Source organism: Centroberyx affinis, unplaced genomic scaffold (genome assembly GCF_046629955.1).
Source record: "Centroberyx affinis isolate AG114_WGS23_722 - 3 ecotype Tasmania unplaced genomic scaffold, CSIRO-AGI_Caff_v1 ptg002652l_1, whole genome shotgun sequence".
NCBI lineage: Eukaryota > Metazoa > Chordata > Actinopteri > Beryciformes > Berycidae > Centroberyx > Centroberyx affinis.
This window is the reverse complement of record NW_027280844.1, coordinates 93241-120733: the sequence shown is the minus strand read 5'-3', so window position 1 is coordinate 120733 and position 27493 is coordinate 93241. Positions and strand designations below refer to the sequence as shown.

The window sequence follows — 27493 nt, the reverse complement described above, 5'->3', positions numbered from 1 at the left end:
GAAATTCCACCATATTTGATAATCATTTTGCACTTATTGTTTATTTACTGTTTTACTGTATCAGTTTGGATTGAGCATTGACTGAGGTACTTGGCAATGTTAAACAGCTATTGTCTGTGGATGCGTGATTCAGTGCTTTAGAACAATGGCCTGAGTCTAGATGAATATTTGAATGGTAATTTCTGATTCATGTACTGCTAACCATGCATTTGGTATTATTGTCTCTGCCATGTATAAAGAGTATTGTGTGGCTACTGAGTCTAGTATTCTGAACTCCAGAGATGGAGAAGGTGAGGACTTTTGTGTTTAGTCCATTCACATTCTTACTGGACCAAAACATTTTCTCTGAATTAGGTGCAAGAAAAAAGTCAGTATAACAATGGGGATTAATTTAAGTGCAAACATAGGTGTCTAGGAAACCCTGTCTCTCCTGACATATGTATAATCTGTCTACATCTATATCTATATCTATTCCTCTCCAGATTGTGTTCTACGAGGACAAGGACTTCCAGGGAAGGTCCTACGACTGCAAAGGAGACTCGGCCGACCTGTGTGGCTACTTCCGGCGATGCAATTCTGTCAAGGTGGAGGGTGGATGGTGGGTGCTGTACGAGCGTCCCAATTACATGGGCTACCAGTACATCATTGGTCCAGGAAAGTACAATGACTACCAGCGCTGGATGGGCTTCAATAACTGTGTCAGATCCTGCCGGATCATCAAAAATGTAACACAACACATATCCACAGTATACGTCTCAAAAATATCACCAAAGAATGTTCCTTTGTAACACAAACTGCATACATTTGTCTGGCTGTATTTGTTTCAGGCCGGCGGGCCATATAAGCTGAGGCTGTATGAGCGGCCAAACTTTGACGGCCAATCTCTGGAGGTGGCAGAAAACATGGCGTCGGTGCAGGAACAATGGGAGAGTCGTGAAGTCCAGTCCTGCAAAGTCCTAGAAGGGTCCTGGGTGTTCTTTGAGCAACCCAACTTCCGCGGCCGCCAGTACCTGCTGGAGAGGGGAGAGTACCAACGCTACTCAGACTGGGGAGCTGTGAAAGGAATTGTGGGGTCGATCAGAACAATGATGAATGTCTGAAATGTTTACCACTGACAGTTTCCAGTAGCAATGTAATGCATGTAATGCATTCCAATAAATTTCTTTGACAATAACCTTCAGTTTGTGCCTTAGCTTTGTGTGAGGTTTAAGTCAAATCTCTATTTCATATAAAATATAATATGATAAAACAGTGAATTATTTGGTTATTTTGAAAATTATGATGTATAATTGTATAATTTATATGATCTATTGTATGATCAACCTGCATACTATGCAGTTACCTTACTACACAACAGGTATTCAAAGCCATTCCAAAAGTCATGAAAGTGATTTATTTTCCATATATAGAAAATATATTATTATACTGATTATGGCACAGTAGGATGACCTGGTGGATAGAAGCCATTCTATGGTCACAGGTTTGATCTCCATGACAGGCGTGGCACTGTCTGTTCCCTCATCTGCTCCCAGGAGTGCTATAAATGATCTCCCTAATTATACACATACATGTATATACATGATATACAAAGAGAGATATTTGAAGAAAAAAAACAATTATATTATCTGTGATATTACAGTAACTGGATGTGCCCTTCCTTTCCAAAGAAAGAGAATAATGCTTATATACAGTACAGAGTTTAATTATTGGCAACTTCCAGATTCCTTCATAAACAAATTACACTTCTTCAAACTCACTTTGAGGTTTCATATCATATCACATACTATACGTCATACTATCAGGTCTTGCTCAATTAAATTTGTTCAATCCCATGTTATGCCTTCCTGTGACAGTGCTACCCTTACGTTTATGTTTGCATGAATGACTCATTTTGTCCTGCATTAACGACTGGGCCTTTAAAAGATAAAATTGAACTTTAAGCTATAAACCTTTTAATCTCACCTAAAGTATATCAATACATAAACTGAGTACTGATTGTGCATCAAATAATATTGCAGTCAGAACTGTGATCTGATAATCTTTGAAAGCAAAACTATCCTTGCCAGAGCCAGAGCCAGAGCCAGAGCCAGAGCCAGAGCCAGAGCCAGAGCCAGAGCCATCAGGTAGTCCTGCAGTCAAGTAGGACAACTTCCAGTCAACGTCCTTATTGTTGTACACTTCCAGCGATGAACCACGCTGTGCTTTGGCTGTGAACGCACTCAGTGTGAAATAATGAAATAATGAGACTGCCATCTATGAAGTCTATCAGGGAGTCTCTGAGAGAGCCTCAACACTGGCCATTTGGCTGCACACTGAGGTGTGGTTCTAGGTAGAGGGTGGGGCATCATGACAGTCTGAATGCACCTGTCCCGTCCCACACAGACATTAAAGCTTACTCTACAGAGCCATGTGGACAGAAGCCAACTTCATGGTATCTGCCTCAGTACCAGCTGCAGGGAAAACTATTTAATTGGATCAATAAATCTTTTCTGGAATCATGCATTGGGAGATCAAAAGGTCAGCCATCGCCTTACAATAGCGAGTAATCATTGTATAAAGCCGTGCATGTTTAAAATAATCGCAACATCAGCCGTTGTGCAGATAGAAATGCTGAGGCTATTCAAATGACAATGATTCCCCTGGCAGCGCGTTTCAATGTGCCCACATATATATAAATCTGGCCCAGGTCGGTAGGCAATACGGTGTATGTGAAAGGGGGTATAAACAATCTGTAATCAAAAGTTGGTGGGAGCCCCAAACATGGAACGTGTGGGAAAGGTAGGCCGTCGAGCAGCTAATGCTTGTGATCCATGTGCCGTAATATTTTATTTGATACACAGTCATCAACTGTGCAAAGTTCAAGTTACATCATTTGCTTTGCCTTGCTGTGGTGCCGTTGAAAACACTACACTCTTACAAAGGATGTGTCATTTTTAACATATCCGTGTATCTTCTTTGGGACAACACACACTTATGTTACTTTTTGACACAAGATAATGTATGTCAATAACAACACATATTGTGTTATTAAAAGGTATTGTCATTAGCATATGTTGTGTTGAAAAGTAAACAGTAAAGTGTGTGTCCCTAAGAAAACACACAGATGTGTTTGTAAGATTGTACCTGTGCACTAGATCATTGTCAATTACCAAGCACCAAGTGATTTACTTCCAAGACCGGTTGGATATAATACAATTCAGAGATGGCTGAGCATGACTGTACCCACTAAATAACCTCTGTCCTCCATCACCCTCTCTCTCTATGCACAGATCATCTTTTATGAAGACAGGAACTTCCAAGGTCGCAACTATGAGTGCAGCAGTGACTGTCCTGAGCTCAACACCCACTTCAGCCACTGCAACTCTGTCCGGGTGGAGAGTGGGTGCTGGGTGCTGTATGAGAGGCCCAACTACCTGGGCTCTCAGTACATTCTGACCAGGGGAGAGTACCCCGACTACCAACGCTGGATGGGCTACAATGACAGCATCAGGTCCTGCCGGATCATCCGATATGTGAGTGTGTGTACAGTATACACATAAGAAGCTCTGAGACTTAGCTTGTATAATGTATGTAAAGCACAATACGATTCTAGCATTCTCTTTGTCACTCTATTCATGCTCACATGAACCTGACAAATTCATGGAGGTAAACTCACCAAAGCCATCACACCTGAGTACATGTTCAATTTGACCTGTGTATTCATCATTGATGACAGATGAAGGGAAATATTTTGGAGAATGAAATGAAAGATGCTGAAAGTCATCTTGTCGTAAAGTATACAAACATACATGAATTCCAAAAATAGTCTGCCTCCAGCTCTGCTTTTTATCGGCCAATATTTAGTGTTTTGTTTGTTCTCATGCACTGAAGCTGAAGTTGTGTAGAGGGAAATGATTTATAGCAGTGGGCAGATGTAAGTTAAGATGTAGCGTTACAACTCCAATCTTTAGTAGGAGACAAACTGTGATGTCAGATGTGTTGCCACAAGCTCAGGCAATGGCTTCAGTTAACAAGAAACCAATGCAAGCTTTTGATGCAATATGAGTAATTTGAACGTTTTAGCTTGTTGCATGAATTGGATGTCAAACGGCCTATATATTTTCCGGTGTTTGCCCTCCACCAATAGGACAGAGATGAACTGAGTCATGTTGACATCCTACTCTTTGTGTTGCAGACCTCTGGCACATTCAAGGTGCGTGTCTACGAGCGCCCTGACTTCAGCGGCCAGCTGCTGGAGTGCACCGAGGATGTGGCCAACCTGCCAGAGCGCTGGCGCGTCCGTGAGGTGCACTCTGCCCACGTGCAGGAGGGCGCCTGGGTCTTCTACGAGCATCCCAACTTCCGTGGACGCCAGTACCTGCTGGAAAAAGGAGAGTACCGGCGCTTCACCGAGTGGGGAGCCATGCACCCCACTGTGGGGTCCTTCCGCCGCATCCAGGACTTTTAGACTGTCTCTCTCTTAGTTCATGTTTTACATAACTGTTCTTTGCACATTTAATAAAAACAGATTGTGCTCAATATATACATATCCCCCTTCACTTATTTCCCCAGTTTCTAATGGGACCAACCACTGATAATCAGAGGTGATATCAGAGACGGGGACTCGAGTCACATGACTTGGACTCGAGTCAGACTCAAGTCACAATTTTAATTGCTTGAGACTTGACTTGATGCATGAAGAGAAGACTTGAGACTTGACTTGACTTGTACTTTGATGACTTGAAAAGGTTTCTAAAGTCTTGACAAAAGATCTTGTGTTTGTGTAAATAATTTACCTTCTTCTTCTTCATTTCAAACTTATCTGTATCCGTCCCTGCTGCACTGGCCACTCTGAAATCATTCAGTTTTATATCGGGATATAAACTTAATCTAGGTAAAAGTGAACTATTTCCTCTAAATGCAACTGCACGTAAATACCCTTTACATAATTTCCCATTTAAAATATCTCGGCATAGTTTTACATATCTTGGAATTCAAGTTACAAGCAAATTTAAAAATCTCTTTAAGGCCAATTTTACACCTTGTTTAGCACATATGCAACAAGACTTTGAACACTGGTCACTGCTCCCACTAAATTTAGCTGCAAGGATCAACTCTGTAAAAATAAATACTCTCCCAAAGTTCTCCTATCTATTTCAGTGTATACCTATTTTCCTCCCTCAAGCGTTTTTTCGGAAAATTAATAGCCTAATTTTGGAGTTTATCTGGAACAAAAAAAAAACAAGAATACGGAAGGACTTTTTACAGAGACCAAAGCCTCTTGGAGGAATGGCCTTGCCAAACTTTAGGTTTTATTACTGGGCTGCTAACCTTAGAATTTTACAGTATTGGCTCAAATCTGATACATTTCACCCCCCTCCTGCTTGGTTGGCTATGGAGTCTTTTTCCTCTAAACCTGTGTCGCTGACAGCTCTTGTACACTCCCCCATCAACTGCCCCTTCTCCCTCTATGTTAAAAATATAATTGTTAAAACCTCCTTAAGGATTTGGAACCAGTTTAAACGTCACTTTGGTTTACAAGCTTTTTCTACCTCTGCTCCACTAGTTGCAAATCATGCTTTTGCTCCCTCTTTATCGGATGGTGCATTTTCCATATGGTCCAACCATGGAATTAAGCAGTTCAAGGATTTATATGTTGATAATATATTTGCATCTTTTCAACAGCTTTTGGAATTGTTCTCTCTTCCTAAACATCATTTTTTTTAGATACCTGCAAATTTGCAGTTTTGTTCGCAATAAATATGCCCAGTTCCCTAACCTGCCTGAGGACACGCCTTTAGATGCTTTTCTCACTCAGGTCCCTGTGATGAAAGGTATGATTTCATATATTTACAGTCAAATCCAAACCTTATCTTCAACTTCTCTGAATTCTGTGAAGGCTCTTTTGGAGGAGGATTTGGGGGAGGGGATCTCTGAGGAGCTTTGGGGGGATATTCTTGAACGTGTGCATACCTCATCTGTCTGCGCCAGACATGGGTTGATTCAATGTAAAGTTGTTCATCGCACTCATTGGACCAAAGTTAGGCTTTGCAAAATTTATGACAATATTAACCCCTCTTGTGAAAAATGTCATCAAACACCTGCAAACCATGTGCATATGTTTTGGTCGTGTACATCTCTGCGTAACTACTGGACTGCGATTTTCAATACTCTGACGGAGGTACCTGGGACACTTCTCGAACCTAATGCCATTACTGCTCTGTTTGGCATCCCTCAGTTGCCTTTGCCTAGGCTCCAAGCGGATCTGATAGCTTTTGTAACATTATTGGCACAACGTCTAATACTAATGAGATGGAAATCACCAACACCGCCTTCTCACACTCTGTGGTTAAAAGAAATGTTCAGTAATTTACAGCTTGAAAAAATCCAATATACATTGAAAGGCTCTTCCAAGAAATTTAAAAAGATGTGGGGGCCTTTCTTTGCCTATGCAGAGAAAATTACCTTCCCAGTTATCCCCGAATAAGATCCCATTTTATCTTATTTACTTATTATTTTTATTTATTTATCCTTATTCTGGCCTGATGAGGTTATAGTGTTTACCGTAGTATGTGAAATATGACCAAGCTGACTGTTTGTGTTGTGTTTTCCTTTAGTTGCTGTGTATTGTATGTTGTTGTTGTTTTTTTTTACTGTACTACTATGTCACTATCACTTACAAGCGCTTTACATTATTGTCAATTTGTGTTTAAAAACCAATAAACAAAGTTCATAAAAAAAAAAAAAGAAAGTGATGAGATTTGTTCCACCAGATGACAGAATTTAAATTCTGTTTTCTGAATTTGTATGGAATGATTGCATTTATTGAAGTTGAAACTGATTATAGAAATCAAACTTGATTTGTTTGTTTAGACTTTAGACATTAATGACATGGACTTGACTTGGTAATCTACATTTAGACTTGGGACTTGACTTGAGACTTGTACCTCATGACTTGAGACTGACTTGGGACTCGAGCGAAGTTAACTTGGTCACACCTCTGGGTGATCTTCATCACACAAAACAGATCACCTTCAGACTTGTAACATTAGTCATTGGACATTATGAACAGTATGACATTTATTTAAACACCATAAAATCTGAGGTTGTCAGATTTACACAGGAATTGCATTTCTGTCAGTAAATTTTAGGTTTTTTACCGCCTGCCTAAATATATCAAATTCATTACTCTTTCACCATTATGCAAAAAGAAGCACTTGGTCATCGTAGAGATAACCTATATTTTGAGGCGCTGAAAGTAAAGAGGATACACAATGACTTGTCAATATACTGAAGAACCATTACTTTGTGATAGGGGGTCCTTGCCTGGCTGCTGATGAATCACATGGGGAATTAACAGGATTGAAAATGCTGCAAAAATCAATGAAGAACTGTGTTCTGCACCCGCCTCAGTACAGCTGTGTGGCTGATTGAGGATTTTTCAAGGAGTCCCAGGAGGAGGAATACAGATTGAGATTTTGTATCCATGACAGTTAGTTACTTACTTTCTAATCTTGAAAGAGTATAGTGGTTACATGGATTCTCTGGTTATTGGATATCTGAATTGGATAAGTAAATTACACTGCATGTTGCTGCACTTGAGAGCTCATCTCATGGTAGTACACTTTCTCTAGATATGTCAATATCTCCCTCTGCTGGAGATGCTCCAATAAATCTTAAAAGATCAAAGGGGCAGGATATCGTAGTTACCTCCCCCAGAAACAGCCCTTTCTTTCAGCTTTGATCACAACACACCAGTTTCTTAGTCGAGCACAACAATTCTATGGCAAAAGGTGCTGGATGTAGACACGGACCTTTTACATACATTTATTTCTTAATCACATGATTATTGCACCCTGTGCCTATGCATCAGTATGTGTACTGAAGCGTGCATAGATCCACCACAGCTGGGTCTCCATGCGGTGTCTCCCACCATGCTGTGGCCAAACAGTAGTGTGGCCAGTCCCATGACACACGGCGGCTCGGAGCATGACAGGGAGGTCAACAGAGCTCAGCTAAACCTGGGGACAAAGGGGTTTCGAGGCGTGCTGATGACTCAGTGGGATTTGCCAATAAGAGCGTGGAGCATGCCAGCCGGCCGTTAGTGCTGACGCGAGCAGCGGCTCGGCGCGCTGGAACAAACACGGGGACTCGCAACAACACAAAGGGGCCCCTGCCAGCACGTTCGGCCCAGCTGGGGTTATTCACCTCTACATACAAGCCCTCTGTTGTTTACTGCAGCCACCCCTACCCCCCCCACCCCCCATCACCACCTGCACCCTTTTGTCTTTCAGCTGGTAACAAGAGAGAAAGACAGAGAGAGAGAAAGAGAGAGAGAGACAGTCAGAGAGACAGACAGAATGATGCAGGAGTGAACGTGGTGTCAGAGGGAGTTACACATGACATTGAGCCAGAGTGCGCTCTCTTGTGGCTGATGTTTGGGGGTGCAACCTGTCTGTGTGTGTGTCTATCTGTCTGTCTGCCTCTGTGTGTGTTTTCCTTACATGGATAGAGAGATGTGGAAAATCCTCCAAAGTGAGAACATTTTGCCAGTCTTCACATCTGTAAGGGGCTAATGTAGTGTTAAGTTAGGGTAAGGGTTAAAGTTAGGCATAGTGGAGAAGGTTAAGGTTAGGGTGAGGGGTTAGGGAATGAATATAGTCAATGGAAGGTCCTCACAAATATATATACAAATGAGTTAAGGTTAGGTTTAGGGTTAGGGGTTAGTGGGGGGGGTTAGTGTGTGCGCATGTGTGTGTGTGCATGTATGTGTCTATGTAGTTTAGTCTGGTTGGTTAGCATCCAAACAGGCCAAGGTCAGGAAGGTTTCACTGACACTAGAACATGAACTGTAAACAAAACCTTTCTTTTAGTCTTGGTTGTGGTCTGAAGCCAAATTTCACCATCCAAAGCTTGATCGCAGTATTTCAGTTTATAGATTCAATATGGCTGTCTGAGTCAGTTGCTGTTCAGTCCTGCAAACTACATATCCTGTATATCATGTAGATGTTTTAGGATTGAATACAGCTCGCACTGACAAAAAGCTCCACCAATTTTATGGGGGACTGAGTTCTAAAAATTTCTGTTCTAGGAAGTGTGACGTTCCCCCAAGCCCAGCTATTTATAACTGCCGGGGCTGTGATTGGTCTCTGCAGCTGAGAGGAACTATGTTAATCCTCGGGAAAGAACGTAGTTTCTGGCTCCTAGAGTTGCCTTGTATGGCAACAATGGATAGATGGGAGAGGAGAGCGATATAGTCTGAGTGAGAGAGTGAGACGGTGAAGAGACAGACGGACAGGCAGAAACAAAGACAAACAGATGAAAAAAATGTCCTACAGGGGAAAGAGCATATTTTAAGATTAAGCAAATATACATCGCTTATACAGATATGGGAATAATACAGTTGAAACCTTGGTGAGACACTTTTGCTGGCAACAGTGCAGTTGTGTAGCAATGTTCTCATGGGGATAACACCCATCATGATGTAAGCGGTTTCCCTGATTATAACTCCCAGCAATATTCTTAATGGATTGTTCAATAAATGATGATTGCTGATGCACTCAAAGCATGTGATGAAAGGCTGCTATTTGACATGTTGGCTTATATGAAGCACACAGCGTCATCTGCGGCTGATTGAAGATGACAAGAGCCAGCACCACTACAATGTCATGTAAAAGTTCTTTGATCTAAAATGATACTGGCCATGGACAATACTGCAGCATGTGGTTAGGGAGACTAACCTCAGGCCCGAGCCAAAATCTACTGAGGTTGTGCCAATGTTTTAGGGATAATACTGGAGTATTTTTAGTATCCATCTCCACAGCCTCTCTCAAGCTATTAAATAAGGGCACATGATACTTTTAGAGAGAGAGAATGAAGTCTTTTAATGAGAATGCAAACCCACCTTGAATTATAAGCCATTATGGGATTGACCACACATACACATTGTGTGCTTAGTGCTTTTTGAATATTTTTTGAGTAGTTTTTGATCTGTCACTGAACATTTCTAATGATATAATAATAAACTTTATGTATATAGCATGTGTCTAAAAGCAGAGTTTATAAAGTGCTTCAAAGGAAAGCATAAAACAAGAATACTGAAATACATGATGGGGAGACAAAAATAAGAAGCATGAGCGTGAGAAAATACATTAACAGAAGAATAAATAGGAATGAAATCAGATAGAAAAAAACCATGAGAAGTAACACAAGCTTAAAAGTGGGCAAAATCTAAAACAATTACACAAAAGTAAGTCTGTAAAGATGCATTTTAAGAAGTGATTATATTATACTAACTTAGCAAGGCAGAGTGTTTCCACAGTCTAGGAACCCTGAAGGCAAAAGCACAACAAACCTTCTCTTATTGAGTCTTGCCCTGCCAATGGTACTGTGAGAGATCATGCTGCAACAAAACTGTGGGTAGGAATCGGAGATGGCAGCACATCAAGAACCATTCCTACAGAGAAGGGGGCAGCAAATGAACTTGTATCATCAGATAATAATAATAATAATAATAATAACTTTATTTGTATAGCACCTTTTAACAAGACTGTTTACAAAGTGCTTCACAGAATAAAAAGGCATAAAAACAAAGAAATAAAAGGAGAAAAACAATAAAAACAATAGTACAAGGGACAACAAAGGATACAATTTAAATACACAGAAGTAAAAGGAAAAAAAAACACTAAATACATGTAAACCAATTTACCACCACCTAATAAAAAGCAATGGTAAAAAGATGTGTTTTAAGATGCTTCTTGAAAGTGCTGAGTGTATCAGTGGCTCTTAACTTATCTGGGAGGGAGTTCCACACTGTAGGTCCAAGGTAGCTAAATGCTGACTCACCACTCTTAAGCCTAATTTTAGGGATGGTCAGCATACTGCTATTGGATGATCTAAGTGATCTACATGGTACATATCTCACTATCATATCGCTGAGGTAGGGTGGGGCAAGACCATGAAGACATTTAAAAACTAATATGATGATCTTAAAATCAATTCTGGAAGATACAGGTAGCGAATGAAGAGATTTAAGAACGGGTGTAATGTGGTCTCTCAGTCTAGTGCGAGATGTGCCACTCTTAGTTAACATCAAAGACTGATCTGTCTTCATCCAGAGAAAGACACTGGTTTTGGTGGACAAGATAACTTTGCTTACGGTCGATTGTCACCCTTGTGTCCTCTGAGGAGACCCACTGCGGAGAGGTCGTGTCCCTGTGATGTGGCAGTCTGCCCATCACACCTTCAGTTGGCCAATATTCTCACAGTCCCCTTCACACACCTGCCACACAGAGACTCAAACACACACACATAACTACACACACACACACGCTTTTGTTCACGCTCTCCCATGCCTGCACCTGGCACCCATAGGTACGTGCTGGGACCTTAATTTGGACCTGAGTTCTATGCGGGGAAAGCACCCCGTTACGCCTTATACAAAATGTGCCATGGGTGTGATCTAATGCACCGAGTTGTTCCCTTCCATGTGTCCTCATTCACTTTGCTGCCGGCCCCTTATTCCCTCTTTATCATTCATTTGACATAGGGAATAAGAAATGGCCCTTCTAACACCTCCTTTTGGGATTTAAATGCCACTTCTTTGAGAGGGAATAAGCGGCATCTCTTGTACGACTGGAATGGAACGTAGCCTGCGTCTCGGTCATCGGGACACAGCCTCTCTCATCTCCTCTCATCACCATCACCGGCATAACTGAACCCCCCACTTTGACAGACACGGCCGAATGGTGGCGGCAGATTGGGATGTGACGGCTTGAAAACAGCGAGCGTGAAATTGAGTGTCAAAAATTAGCCTGTTGTCAAAACAGATTTGAAGCTGCAACAAAGATCTAGATGGGACAAAAAAATAGTTTCATATAAGCCTGTATTCTGTATGTAATTATATGTCAAGGTCCTTTGTAGATCAAGAGGTAAAGCACGGAAGTAAGTGTGGACTCACTTCCCACTGGGATCAAAGGTAGGACAGTTGCATTCACAGTATGGTAAAGTGCTTTGATTAAAGCACTTTACTGTACTGCACTTTAAACCGTGAGTGTTTGGGTTTCTGCTGTCTTTATGCATAGAGTGCATCAATCAGTAAAGTGTTGCTACTCAAGAAGCTTGTACCTTGCCTGATTCACAGTTCACTGGTCCAATTTTCATTCAATACCACTAGATGACAGCATTGCACACAGATTATTTGACTGCTGTTTGGCTTGTAAAAACAAATGCCCTCTGCAAGCTAGTGCATGTACATCCCTTCAGGCACAGCATCATCTTAACACAGCGCACAATATTTTCCTGATAGACATTAAAAATGTGTTAGAATGATATAAAATTAATTCCATAACGGTCTTGACAGTAGATTAAGTGTTATAGCAGTTGTATATAACAGACAACAGAGCTAACATAAATATAGGACATACAGTAAATGACCAATATGCAGGAACAGAAGGTACTGTCACACTGGCCAAGTCACTTTCTTTTATATCAAAGCAGTCAATGGATGATTCACAATACATTCATAATACAGTGAATATGGATCTCTGCAATCTCTCTGTCACCCTTTTTCCAATTCAGTCCCATTTTCTCTCACAGTCACATGCACACACACACCTTTGTGCAAAGGATTTACCAGGGAGCCTGATGTGACGTCAACCTAAGGAGAAGAAAAAAAACACACACACACACACACACACAGAAAAAACAGTATTGCCATGGAAACCTATCTCCCTCAGTTTCTCCATGATCCATCCTGGATCTGCAGACATGAATGCGGTATTATTGCACAGAAATGTAGCGCCGCTCGCAGAAATGCATCTTAGTAGTGCGACAATCCTATTAGCTTAGCCTACTACATGGGTGTAGGCAGGAGAACTCGATGGGAGTGACAGTAAAATGTTTGTTTGAAGAACGGATCAGAGATCGACTCAGCCCTTTATCTGTAATGAGAGGCTGCTGAATACTTTCGCTTTTTTGCCTGAATTTGAATAATGTCTATAAACTCTATCCAAAATGTCTATTTTGGATAGAGTTTATGTATGAGATCAACCCATTTTCCCAGAGAATCACTTTCTTCAAATGCATTATCACCCAGATAGCCTGATACAGTTTCATAACAGGTTTCTTTTTATGATGCTGCCTAATCTATTGAGATCAGTGGTTTGGATGAGCTTGTAGGCGACATACTGTATGTGTGTACAGTGTTTGACACTGTTTGCTTATATTAATGAAGTGTGGAAAAGGTGGAGACATTGCGGTGTCATAACAAGACCCTCTGATAGAGATGACCGCCTCCTTAAGGAAGGGTTGCATGTTGCCTGTTCTATTTCCATACTGGCATAATGCCGATCATTACCTGATGGCTTCTGCTCAGTGTGTTTTGCTCGGAATGTTTTCTATTTGGACTGATCTTTGATTGATTGAGATGATGACTTTTGTGTGTGCGGGCTTAACTGTGTTTGTAAAAATAATACTACATGCCTTTCATTGGTTGTAAGTTTCCCTCAGACCCTTTTTAAGTAAAACCCCACAGATGGCTTTAATTGTACAGCAGCTCGATAATGCATGGCTGCCAATCCAAACACTGGTTTATGGCTGGGGAACGGGAGACAAGGAGGACTGCGATGTGTCCGACACACACACACACCAGCTTCTAAGCATGTATGCATACACACACACACACAGAGACACACAAACACACACACACACACACAGGCCTGGGCTGGTGCTGCCTGTCGCTGGATCTCTGAGTGTTTACAGTGCCGTATGAGGGGGGATCCTGGGAGGCAGCTATTTTTAGCTCTGGTTTCATCATTCCTCTCTCTCCGCTCTGCGTGCAGCTGCGGGCTGGAGCTGCATTCTAATGAAGAGACGAGCGGATGGCTGTAAAACACCTTCTGTTTGGTGCACAGAGACACCGACGGTGGTTTTAAATTCACACAAACAGCCTGGAAAGGATGGTGACACCTGGTGACACCCTTGTATTTACACAATGTGATTTTGGTTTGCAGGATGTGGCTCAGTAATGCCATATGAAGCTACGTTAATTGAGCTGAGAACGAGCTCACTACAGTGCAGAGCCTATGCAAATTTGCCAGACACAAGACGTTAATGGTAATATGCATCGTTGGCCTGGCCATGGAGTGAACTCCGCTTCAAGCCCCAGCCTGGAGTGTAGTAATGGGTGTTTGGGAATGCTAACAGCCAGTTGTATGCTGCAGCACCGCTGTCGAAGCCTGTGCCAGTGTTTCCTCCCTGGGTTGCCACAACAGAGTCGGCATGATCAGCATCTCGCCCCTTCACTCCTTTACATTGCGTAATCCCCTCCATCCATCACTCTCCAACACATGGTACAAATGGTACAAACAAATGAAAATGCCAACATGACAAGGGACAAGGGAACACCATCTTCACAATGTGGACAGATCTGGTGTGTGATAGAGCAGTGGTGGAGGACTCTCTCTCTCTCTCTCTCTCTCTCTCTCTCTCTCCCTCTCTCTCTCTCCCTCTCTCTCTCTCTCTATCCTCCAAATGGAAGACCTTGGGAGAGAGCTGAGGGAGAATCCTCAGGAAATGAGATCTGAACCAAAAGACCTCAGCCGCCTGGTCAGTCCTCCTGGGCGGTGTGTATTTTTGGAATTAGTTGAAGCAAAGCTAGTTGTACCATTCGATTTGAAGGGATATTGTCATGGAGACAAATGGCAAAACAAGCAAATAATGAAATCAGAGGTTTCCCGCAGAGAGGCCTATTGTTAGCCCTCACCAAGTGGAAAACTGACATCTCTGTGATAAACTGCCATGTTTTCCTTTCTTTAACCTCTCATCTCGGCCCTCCGGTTCCCTTGTGTTTTTACGTAACTGGAGGCATCTGTACTTTTTTGAAAAGTCACAAGATTTAGATTAAATGGTAGTTACCACATCTATTCTTGGAAATCCAAACTGAGTATGTTCCAAAGCAGCGCAGTGTAGTTTGTTTGGAGAGGCAGGTTGCGTCACAATCATGGAGACAGTGGGTGAGGAGGCACTGGCTGAGGCAGATAGATGGCAGACCCCGGGCCCGCAGTGGAAGCTAAATTACATCTTCGAAACATGTCGGAGATTTTCCATCATGTCAAAGAAAGACGGGGTTTCTTGCCAAGCCTCCTCCTGACTAATGCCTGGGCGGTGGGTTACGAAGAGATGTTCTTTAAGGACACCAGTGTTTGTTTGTTTTTTTAAGTTTGTGCCAATCGTCTAGGTTGCCCCTCTCCTTTCCATTCTTCCTCTTGGTGTCTACACGGAGTCAGTATGGTTGGAGATATCAGGGCTTGTTTTCCTCCCTTCAGAAGAAGCAGTTTTTATATTTTTGTACAGTATGAAAAACAACTTCTACAGACTTGAAAATGGAAGTCTCCTCTAGGAAATAATCCCTCAAAATGCTTGCACCTTTCAAACTTTATTGTCACATCCATGTCTTTTTTTTTGGGCCATCTTTGGTAACTTAAAGCTAGGTTTGGCCCCATAAAGTCTGTATTTTAAAAATGACAAAAAACAAGCAAACTAAACGTAGACAGAAGTAAATGGGCTATAACTCTAAATGCCACTGGTACGCTCCTTCAAGAAAATCAGCTGATAGCTGCAATTTGAAAAATCCCTTCATCTGAATCTCTTTTGATATCCACTCTTTTATTCCCTGATTATTCTTTTTTCTGTGCTGCACAATGTGTCTCAGACACTCCATGATGAAGCATTGTCTCTAGCACCAGGATATTAAGATGAGCAATAGCGTCCTCCAGGATGTCGGCTGTCTCACCACCATACTGAGCTGAGCCGAGGATGGAGAGGACGGCTTCTGGTTTATGTCCTGTCTGCTAGATCTATCTGGTGCACTCCTCTTGTTTGAATGTATGTGAATTTGATTTACTGGGTGTGATGATGTGGTAGGTTAGGCCAGATGAGTCAGACGAACCAGAGAGAAGCCCACTGTGTTTATCTAACTTCTACAGGAAGATGAATGGGGGCGTATTTTACAATGCGCAGCTGTTCAACCGCTTTCATACACTGAACTCACTGGATTCTGTCAATAATATGTTAATGAAGGATCATGCAATACAGAGATGCACAACAGCTAGAAAGGCTCATTTAAATTTTAGTCTAGACAATAGACGTGGAGCCACTTATCTAAAAAACAAGACCATTATACCCTCCCCCCCCCTCTCTCTCTCTCTCTCTCTCTCTCTCTCTCTCTCTCACACACACACACACACACACACACACACAGATTGATGGTAAGTCCCTGAGGAGCTGGGAGTCGGGGGTAATAGTGTGGGACCCTACACAGCGCCCCGCTCAGTAGATGCAATTACTCCCACAAGGCTGACAAGGTGAGGGAAGCTGAGGAGGAACATGGGGGGTGGGGGGGGGACGTGGCTCCCGTGTAGCGCTGCTTGTCTGCAGGGAAAATAACGAGACGATGTAAGGCAACGATGACCGTTTAGTGTGACAGCAGGTAATGACAGAGGGCTGGCTCCCTCTCATATTGAAACAGCACAAGTCGCTTTAGGCTTTCCACCTCGAAATGGAAAGATTTTGGGCACATCAAACCCAAATTACCCACTGCACCACTGAGAGAAGCTAGAATGATTATGTAGCAGAGCTGCCTGTAAGCCTAAATATTTGTCTCCATCAGCAGGGGGGGGTTTGAGTGTTTCCAAAATGACAGAGAGCTGAAACCAGACAAGGAGGCTGTTTCTCACTTTGTAAAGAGGCGGATGCCGTAGATGATGAATGTATGTACTTGAGCAAATGGAAAATCTACAGCGCTTCCTGTCAGATCAATACGCAGGACAGTGTAGTGTGTAAACATTAGCTGCACCGGTGTTGCCATGACCATTACAGAGATCCTGCCTGGGTTTAATATGGGTTTAATGTGTGTGTGTGTGTGTGTGTGTGTAGGTTTGTGCAAGCTAGAACAGCAGCATACTATGATATCAGAGTGGAATACGATGGGGGAGGGCAGGCAGGAGTGTTAGTAGAGGATGTGATGGGACATGATAAGACTGGTTTAAGTGTTTATCTCACTGCCATTATAAATCCAACCTTGTGTACCAGTATAAGAGGGGAACACTTCAGCCTGCAGTAGCCTGTTCAATAGCTGTCCTGACAAGATCCCAGCAGCACCCGCTGATCGCAGAGCCAAGGCCAGATTCAATCAAACTGCTCGTTTCCACTCCATCCAAACCTCTTCTCCGTTCTAACACTCCTAAGAATAGCCCCGGCCCAAAATATTTAGAACTGTTTGCGTCTTTTTGTCTTCCCTTTAAATGGACAATCCATCACAGTTTCCAGTCAATAACCATAAACAAGCCCCCAGATGTTGTTTTAAAGGTGGCATATCAGTCTTAATGAAATGTAGTGAAACGGTGGGCCGTAGCCAGCAGGGATGAACGCAGTAATTTATTCTCTTGTATTTTCTCTCCCAGGCAGCTGGGGTAGGTGGCACAAATGGAGCATTTTAATTAAAAACTGCTGAGACACAGCGATCCAGGAAGAAGACTTGGCAGCCGGTGACAAGTCTTCCCATTCCTATGGTGTGTAGGCAGCACACCATGGTGCACCTCATTCAGTTAAGGAAAACCAATAACAGAAACCCAATTACTACCTTTACATGGAGCCCCGAATTCTCTCCAAACTCCCCTAATGTCTGCTATCCTTGTGAGTCTATTTCAATCCCCTCATTATCAGACTGCTTTAGAGGATATTGAAGAAGAAAGTCCCCAGCAGTTGTTTTGCTCCAAGCCCATGATGGGCAGGGCAACAGATTTAATAACAGTTTTATAAAATGGACAATATGCAGTGCCTCATAGATGCCACCTCCACAAGCTTTGTAGCTAAATGGTTACAAATTGGTCCATTAAGTAAAGCTTAGGCGTTTCTCTGGATCTGGGAGTGAACGCAAAAATGATCAAAAGATTTATTTTCTGTTGATGGGCAAGCCAGCCCAGTAATGAGGCTGAAATGTTAATTGTGTGGGAGTAAATTTGAAAACCTGCTCTGTTGAACAGCCACTGCTTTCGGGTCTTGCTGTACCACATGGGTCATATAACAAGGCTGGAAATGACTCTCTGATTCCACTGCATGTGCTTCTCCACTGATTGATGGACTAGCAGAGAGGGACTCTGATGGTAGCGACCAGTATATTCACTCCATGTTTGCAGTGAAGAAGAGACCATCACTACCCACACAGGGCTGCAGTCTCTCACCCTGGGCATGAATCTGCTAACCTTGGCACTCAATCACCTGACTGCTGGTTGAATCCGGCTCACTGAGAAGAGAACATTTCAGGCTTTTCCACCATTAGACTCCTCTCTAACTACACTACAGCTTCAACCATGTATTTGGATTACAGCATCAATGAAACAGAGACATACTGTATATCCAAGTTGACAGCTCTCATATTACACCCAAATATGGCAGTCAACCACATTACCACTTTACCACGTAACATAGGGAGAATCAAAGTGACGTATACAAATGCCTGAGTACGAACCATAAAACAGAAATCTCACAACTAGGGAGATTTGCAAGCCAAATAAATACAAATCTTAATAACAGTGAATTGAAAAAACCCCACACATTTACACTCCATTCAAGGCTATAAGAATAGATCCAGATTTCAGACAAACTTAAAACTTATCATATATTTGCATAATTTTCGAGGCAGAGGATGACTTAATATTTTGCAATGTGTGTCTATAGTGCTGAAAGTCAACAACACAAGATTACAACAAGATTGCATTTATGAATGTAGAACTTCGCTATGAGTACAAAGGTTGACCACATTACCACTCGTTGAATTATCACAATCATCACATTATCTTATACAGCTGACAAAATGAACAGGATCTGACTCAATCAGCTTTGTGCAGGTATTTCAACTTTGGACTGTGTTTACTCCCCAGCAGGTGTACTGTACAGAATCCTCCATGTTACAGCAGTGGCTGAAGGCATTTTCTAGTTGCTTTCTGTGTTCTAGTTATTTCAGGAACTCCTCATGTGAAACATGAATCTTTCCCTGATTTATAGAGCTGAATTGTTGCACATAAGAAGTGACCAAGAGGATGTGCTCCCATACTAATATTAATAGCTGTCCAGTACATTTGAGAAGTTCCTTTTAGGGTCGGTTCCGTACCTCAGTGGTTCCCAAACTGGGGTCTAGGGACACCCAGGGGTCCTTTAGTGGGTTCCAGAGACATGATGTTTGAGAAACCCTGCCTTACCTACCTTTATATTTCTGAAGTCAGGACAGTCGACCGCTACGTTTTCATGTTATTTTATTTAGGAATACGACGGGACGGAGCGGCCTAATGAACATTCATCAGGGTGTTCCCAGTTGTGTGCACATTGTTATGCAAGCGTCTACTGAGGTGTCAGCAGCCAATGAACCTCTGCCCACCTCTGCAACCTGCTGCCAAATCCAGGGAGATTACTGTAGTTATGGTTACAGGAAGCCGCTGATGTCATCAGGCCAAAGCCGTACATTGGTTGAACAAAGACGGGCAGCGTGTCTCCCCTCCTTACTCACTCCCCTCCCTCCCTCTCTCTCTCTCTCTCCTTTTCCTCCCCTTCACTCTCCCTCCCTTCTCTCCTGCTCTCCTCTCTAGTAGGGAAATGAGGGAAGCCACAGCTCATATCATCATCAGCGTAAAATAAACAGAGGATATAGTTTTTGTTTTGGTCTTCTGAACGCTCATCAACAATGCTGTAAATCATGATTTGACACATCAAGAAATAGTGTGGGGTTTTTCTTTTGTGGAATGAATGAATGAATGAAACTTTATTTATATAGCACAAGTCATACATCAAATACAACTCCAAGTGCTGAACATAAAAAATGAGAATAAGAGTAAGTTAAAAAAGAACATGAGTTTAAACATGGAAATGAATAAATAACATATAACATAGTAAAACTAATAATAAAATAAGAAATAAAAATAACAGTAAAAGTGCAGGTCGAAATAAACACACACTAGATAAAAGCCAGGCTAAAAAGGTGTGTTTTAAGTTTTCTTTTAAAGATATCCACACTCTCTGCCACCCTCAGGTCCTCTGGCAAGCCGTTCCACAGGCTGGGGCCATAGTGGCTAAAAGCAGCCTCGCCGTGGGTCTTAGACCAGACCCTAGGAACAACCAAGAGACAACTACCAGAGGACCTGAGGGATCTAGTGGGTACATATCTTAAAACAATGTCAGACATGTAGTCGGGAGCGAGACCATTTAGTGATTTGTAGACCAATAAAAGAATCTTAAAATCACTTCTAAAACTAACAGGTAGCCAGTGCAGCGATTTTAAAACAGGTGTAATGTGTGCTCTCCTTCTGGTCCTGGTCAACACACGAGCAGCTGAATTGTGTATAAGTTGGAGTTGATCAATGGCTTTTTTTGGTAGACCAGAAAAGAGAGCATTACAATAGTCCAGCCTACTAGTGATAAAACCATGCACTAGTCTCTCAGTATTGGCCTGGGAGAGAAACGGACGCACTCTGGCAATATTTTTCAAGTGATAAAAGGCAGATTTGGTCACGTTTCGGATGTGGGCATCGAAAATTAAATTGGAATCTATGATGACACCTAGGTTTTTAGCCTGGTGCCTGGGACTGAGTGCCAGTGACTTCAATTTAGAAGTCAGTTTACCTCTCTCTGTGCCTCTGCTCCTATGACGAGTACCTCTGTTTTGTCCTGGTTGAGCTGAAGGAAGTTCTGAGCCATCCAAGCTTTAATGTCTAAAATATACTTATGGAGGGCATCAATAGGACTTGTGTCATCAGGAGAAACAGCAATATACGGTTGAGTGTCATCAGCGTAACTGTGAAAATGAATGCCATGTCTCCTGATGACACTGCCAAGGGGCAGCATATACAGACTGAAAAGGACTGGACCTAGGATCGAGCCTTGTGGTATGCCGCAGTTGATGTGATAGTTCTTAGAGGAGTGTTTGTCGAGGGCAACAAAAAATTCTCTACCTGTGAGGTACGTGTGAGGACGTAAACCAGTTAAGGACAGTACCAGAGAGGCCAACACATTTATGTAGTCTGTCTATAAGAATATTGTGGTCGACTATATCAAAAGCTGCACTCAGGTCAAGGAGAACAAGGACGGAGAGTTTTTTGGTGTCCAGGTTGATTCTAAGGTCGTTCACAACCTTTACTAAGGCCGTTTCTGTGCTGTGGTGGGCCCGAAAACCTGACTGAAATTTTTCAAAAATGCAGTTTGAGGTAAGAAAATCATTTAACTGCTTAAAAACTGATTTCTCTAAAAATTTTGCTTAAAAAAGGAAGATTAGAAATTGGTCTAAAATTGCTGGGGACTGATGAGTCAAGGTGGTTTTTCTTCAGGAGGGGTTTCACCATAGCAGTCTTAAGTGTGGTTGGAAAAACACCTGTCTGTAAAGAATAGTTAATGATTGTTTGGATGTCATCTGATAAACAGTTAAAAATTGGTTTAAAAAAGGTGGTGGGGATAGGATCAAGAGGGCAAGTGGAGGGCTTAAGCTGTGATACTACCTTCATAAGCATTTCAGCATCAACCAGGGCAAAAGACTCTAGGGTTGTCTCACATAGTGAGGTGGGGGATTCAAAGGTATCACTCCATAGCTGAGCAATACCAGACCTGATGGTGGTTATCTTATCCCTGAAGTATGCTGCAAACTCTTCACATCTGGATGATTTGATGTGGGGGGTATTTCCATCAGACTTCCCTCCCTTTTCAGTAGTTGGTGATCTAGTAATCTGCAATGAGGCTTCTACGCATGCTAATCACGTTAGGAGTACAGCTTTTGGGCCACGGAGGACAGTACATTAGTGTGTTTACTCCCAGCAGCTGGAATACATCCACAACTAGGAGCGGAAATGAAAGAAAATGATCCAGGATGATCATATAAAGCTTTAGGGCCGTACTAATTAGATTACCATTCAGTTGGGAATTCAGAAACAACTAATTGCCCATTCAGCCTTGTCTTTTTCCTATGTACTATAGTTTATGTGCTGCTGTTGTTTGGCACAGGGTCGTGCTCTAATGGTTGGGGAAGACATCGATCTCATTTAAAAAAAAAAAAAGACACTGGGAACTGTAATCACTCTTGATCCTGCAAACATCAGAAAAAAAGTTATTAATTTTGATTAAATGGATTATTCTAAAATATGTTTGCAGGGAAAAGGGCATTTTGCTTGTGAGATTAGAGTATAAATGTGATTTTTCATCACTTGGATGTTGGTAAATACTGGCAGTAGAAGACGCTAATAACTCCATCTGATTAAATAAATGGTCTTTTTAAATTTAATATACAGTACTATGGACTTTAGTGGCAAAGTAAACAAAAAGTAAGTAATCAGATTATGAACTGATTTGGATGAGGGGTAATACAGTATGTTTCAAAAGTAGTAGGTATACAATTTTTTATAATAATGAAAAACAAAGTAATTTTTAACTTATTCAGTCATTTAAAAAAAATATTCAACATCCAATAGTCTGTAAATAATAGGTGTTCCTGGAAAAAGGAGAGATATTTAATAATACAATGAGTATTAATAATGCATATAAAAATGTATACCTACTTTAGAAACACCCTGTATTTTTGATTACAGTCATCAGTAATGTGTACTGATCTGTAAGTTGAAAGCAGCCTGACTGTACTGCAGCAGTTAGGGTTCATGATGAAAACGTGGATGAAGCTCCAGATGGAAACATGAGCTGGGAGTTATGATGTTGGTCTTGATGGCCCCTCAGTTATCTTAATTCACTGTGTATAATGTAATACTGCCTCTTATGTCTTGTCCTGGAGACAGTCGATTCACATGCAGCTGAACATCTGCCATAAACGCGCCCAGGAGTGTTCTTTGATGTTCTGCGGTGTGTTTTTGTGTGTGTAGATGCACATATTTTTGCTTCCATGCCTCATTTAGTGTGTGTGTGTGTGTGTGTGTCTAGAGCATATCTCTGCGTGTCTGTGGGCGTCTATGCACGGGAGATCATGATTTGGAAAAATGGCAAATGACTGATTTGAATGTCAAATTGTTGTACGCACAAAGGTCTTGGTGACATTTCCATCTCTGAACAGAGACCTCTCTGCCACCAGGGAGCCTTCTGCCTTCATTACAGTCTGCCCAGATGTCCAGTAGCTGCTAATGTCACAGTTGATGCCCAAACCTCTGCCCTTGACGCCTTGCATCTGCTCCCCTCGCTCCCTTTCATACATTAAAGGAAAATTTCACCTCATCTCTTCACACCTTCTGAGAGGCTGAGGTGAAGAAAGGTGAGTCATGCAGGTAAGAAACCCAGAAAAAGACTTTTCAAATTGCAGCCACAGTATGATAAAGTGGCTGAATCTTTTTTTTTCTTCAGCCTCTTATCCTATACTGCCTTTCTCAGGAGTGACCTACTCCTATTGAATTGCCAGGTTCAACTCAATAATTCATCAGGCTTCTTTTAAAAGGCCTTAAAACTGTGTTGCAGGGGAGTAGAGGCAATGTTTATTAAATTCTACAAGGCTACATAAAGAATGCATGATTCGGAAGGGAAGAAAATTACAAAAAAAAACAGTCGCCGAACACGAACATGTGTGCAGGTGTTGAGGCACTGTGGCCAGGTGTCTGTGTCTGTAGTCACATTTGAGGAGCCTCCACACTTTGGCGGATGCATTTGTGGTAAAATGTTCTTTGTCACTTCATTTGTGGTGCTCCCTAAGAACTACATCCAGCCACACTCTTTGAAACACTTTAACACTGAAACCACTGTCTCAACTTGCAGCACACAAACCAAAAGTGTGCATACAGGTGGCGGCTCATACTGGAGAAGTGAGGAGAGGTTAGGCAGTTCTAATCATTTTTTTCTGTCTCCTCTCTTCCACTTTTCTCCATGCTCAACTTAGCACTCTTTACCTTTCTATCTCCACCACACCCACCTCAAAGTAGACATTAACATCTTCAATTGCTCTGATTGTGGGAAGAAACTGCAGAGAAATTTAAATTGTGAAATATTGTGATGCTCATCCAGTCAACTGACTGCTTTGTGACATTGCTTAGTAATCATTACCTCAGTTAGTAGAGATTAATGTTATTGCATTATGTTCTGTTAGAGAATATCCACTTAGTCAGAATGTGATGCAATACTAAACCAATCATTGGCTCACCGAGGAAAATAAAAAAAAGTTTCTGAGAAGTCAAGAACTCAGTACACAGTCACTAACAAAACCTCCCAGTAATAGTTCGGCTTTACACTCTTTTAGTTTAGTCTGGACTCTGGACTTCAATGCAAGCAGCTGCTGCTCTGGAGGTCTAATGTATTTGAATATTTTAAATCCAATTTCTGCATTTTTTTTTTAATTAAAGATTAAATAATTGAAGTGAGAACTTTTAATAATTCAGAAACTGCTCGGGAGCTGAGGTTGGCAGGATAAGGCCGCAGATCTATAATAAGGACACTGTTGGTTATCCGTGCAAATTTAATTTCAGGTGTCAGTTTGCACATTCATTTTAAAGCGTTTCCTGCAGCCTGCCTGGGGCTGGGGATGAGTGTTCTTGATGAGTGGTCTTGTTAGGGGGGGGCCAAGATTTAGGATTACACTTCTACATGAAGAATATGATATCTGGTTTGATTTATATCGTACCACATGATGTGCAACACATATATTATACCGGTACTTTATATTTCTTAATTTCAATGTGTCCCTGATTTCTTACTTCCAATATGAATCCGGTCTGTCACGAACGAGGAGAAGAGCTTGTGTTTTCTCATTCATAGTCAATGTGTGCAAAGTAGAATGCCTCAATGACATCAGGGGGATTTACCTCATAGGATCAAAGGGATTCTTGACATCAGTGTCCTTCACCTGCTCCTCTCCATCCCATCTCACACATCCGCCCACATGATTCATTTGGGACAGTATGTTCCGGGTAAAGACATAATGAGCACCTGAAATTACTTTCTTTCACTTGCAAACATACAGGTACAGCACATCAATATTCTCTTTAATTTCATTCTCATTATTGAATGGCGCAGATAGTTTCTAAACAGGCATCACTAACACTAATATCGCAGTATTATCATTATATGTAGGCTATTCAAGCCAAGTGCACGTGCCTTACGTCTCTTCAACTACTTACATTGGTCAGCAGTGCGCATTCGAGGCCAACATGTTTCCAGCATAAGACACTTGCCTCCTACTTTTATCCAGTGTGTATAAATAAAATGTCTGTAGCTCCTTTCACTTGTGTATTTTTCCATTATTAACTGTATGATCACTATTGGTCTGAATATTGGCTATATTGCATGCCAAACTACCAATAAAGTGACTCTGAAAATGCCTTCAGTTCCAGCAGCCTGGTGCAGATTCACCTGGAACTCTTCAGGGAAAACAGAGTTGGGTGTTGACTCTTACTGATAGAACAGTGCAGCTCCTGGAATAATGATTCCTGGATTTCAATTACTGGATACCAACACTGTTTTGTATGAAGCGAGTGACATCATCTAGAAATACCAATACTGGTCGAGTGATTTCACAACTTCATGTTTGCATCATTTTTTCTTTGTTTCTCAAAAGTGGAAATGGAAACTATCTTACTAAAGTGTAAGGCGTAGGGTCCTATTTGATATTTCAAAGTTTAATTTTATACCTGTAATTTTTAGATTGGATTACATATTAATCTCAGTGAGAGGGCAGAAATGCAAGTATATTGCATTTTCTCCCTTGAAAGGGTTTGTACATGTCACTGTACAAACTCACCAGAAATTACTTTTCAAAAGCAGATTTTAAACCCCCCTCCCCCTCCCCCCTCCCTTTTCAACATTATTTTTATGGTATCTCTGCTTTATTAGACAGTAGACAGTTCACAGTGGAAAGAGGCAGTAAAAATGGGAGACGCTGTATTTACATGGTGGGTGCTTTAACCAACTGAGCCACCAGGACAGAGCAGAAATTGCCCTTTTAGAGAATTTTGCCCCTGCCCCTTTCAGTCTGCACGCCACTGCCCCCTCCTCTGCTGTCCTCCCCTCAGGGTCAGAGGTCAGAGGTGATGAGAAAGCCTCTGGGCAAGAGAGCGCTAAAGAGAGGCTGACGGATAATGACATGGATTCATCAGTTTGTTGCTGTAGCTCTAATTGATCCTACCTGTTTTATATTTAGGTTTAAAGATGGATTATTTGCCACAGGCTTAGCTGTCTTACTCTATTGATTTGCCGAGATACAAGGCATTGACAGGCTCGCAAGAACTCAAAGATTCCAGATTTATGCAATCAACTATTTCAGATATAATCATAAGCAAAAAGGTGCTTTAATTTCCACAGTGACAAAGACATTTTGTATTGCTTTTGTCCTTGATGCAACATAACACACCATGAATTGTATTTCTTATTGGAGGGAGGAGGGTTGCCTTGAACGACTTCTTGTGGTTTAGGCGATGCGTAGGTTGCTGTCATGGACTGCCTTGTTTGTACAGTATGTATTCATCTTAGATGTCACAGCAACTTTCCTCCCCTGCACAGCCTGACGCCACTCTACTCTCTGAATAGCCTCCCAACATTTTTATATGTCATTGAACAGTTTTTTTCTTTTTTTTTTAGTTCTGAAGTGAGTCTCGCCTATCTCCTGCAGGCGTTATTGTGAGGATATTAGCAACAAAGAGCAATTCGGGGAGTGGAAATGAATAAGTGTTTTTACGGGTATTCTAGGACTTATGTGTGTGTGTGTGTGTGTGTGTGTGTGTGTGTGTGTGTGTGTGTGTGTGTGTGGTGGGTGGGTGGATGGGCGGTTGGGTGGAAGTCTGCTGAGAAGGATACACTCATGCGTCACCCGTATAGTGCATGAGTGTGAACACAGAGAGCTCACCACAGTCGGAGTGTAACCAATGCAGCGACATGAGAGGATGTGTGTACTGCATCTGTGGCAGAAGTTACAATGCAACTGTAAGCCAAACACACTTCATGGGTTCTGTTAGTTGTGTCATATAGCTTTGGCTTAAGCATTGGGGATTGTTATGTAAATTAAAGAAAAAAAAATCCTCTCTTTTCCATACACCTCTTACGTCTTTTTACTATTGTGAGCAAATCTGGAGGTCCAATGGACGACCCCATGAAACGAACTCCCATTACTTTTACTGCCTGGAAAACACAGTATCTTTAATGGTGACCTCATGCTGCACTAGTAGGTGTAAGTATAAATTTCTAACCATTTAAACCATCAGATTCTTGTCAATCCTGCCCCTCCACCCCTCCCATCAAATAAAATTGCCTCTCTCTCCCTGACTCATATTCCATTGGTTTAGACTTTTGAATGATCCTTCACTGCATTATGTCTAGGTATGAAGCATTGTGGTAAACATGAGTATGCTGTGTGCAGTTTACAGACATCCAACATACCCACATAATTTATGGGTACTGAGGTTAAAAATGTTCAATCAGTTACCTCTTGCTGCTATTTGGAGCTGCTAATGTGTGAGTTTGCCTAATGTAGCTTTAACACTCACATGATACAATGCAATAT

General features: G+C 41.8%; 2 protein-coding genes across 2 annotated transcripts; both read left to right on the top strand.

Annotated features, from left to right (window-relative positions):
• The first annotated feature begins 281 nt into the window (after positions 1-281).
• On the top strand, positions 282-1100 carry crygs4 (crystallin, gamma S4). Its single transcript, XM_071535084.1, has 3 exons — positions 282-290; positions 483-725; positions 828-1100. Exons 1-3 carry the CDS (start codon positions 282-284, stop codon positions 1098-1100), a joined length of 525 nt encoding a protein of 174 aa, XP_071391185.1.
• Positions 1101-2760: 1660 nt separating this feature from the next.
• On the top strand, positions 2761-4447 carry crygs3 (crystallin, gamma S3). Its single transcript, XM_071535083.1, has 3 exons — positions 2761-2778; positions 3270-3512; positions 4175-4447. The coding sequence occupies exons 1-3, from the start codon at positions 2761-2763 to the stop codon at positions 4445-4447; spliced, it is 534 nt and encodes a 177-aa protein (XP_071391184.1).
• Positions 4448-27493: the final 23046 nt, after the last annotated feature.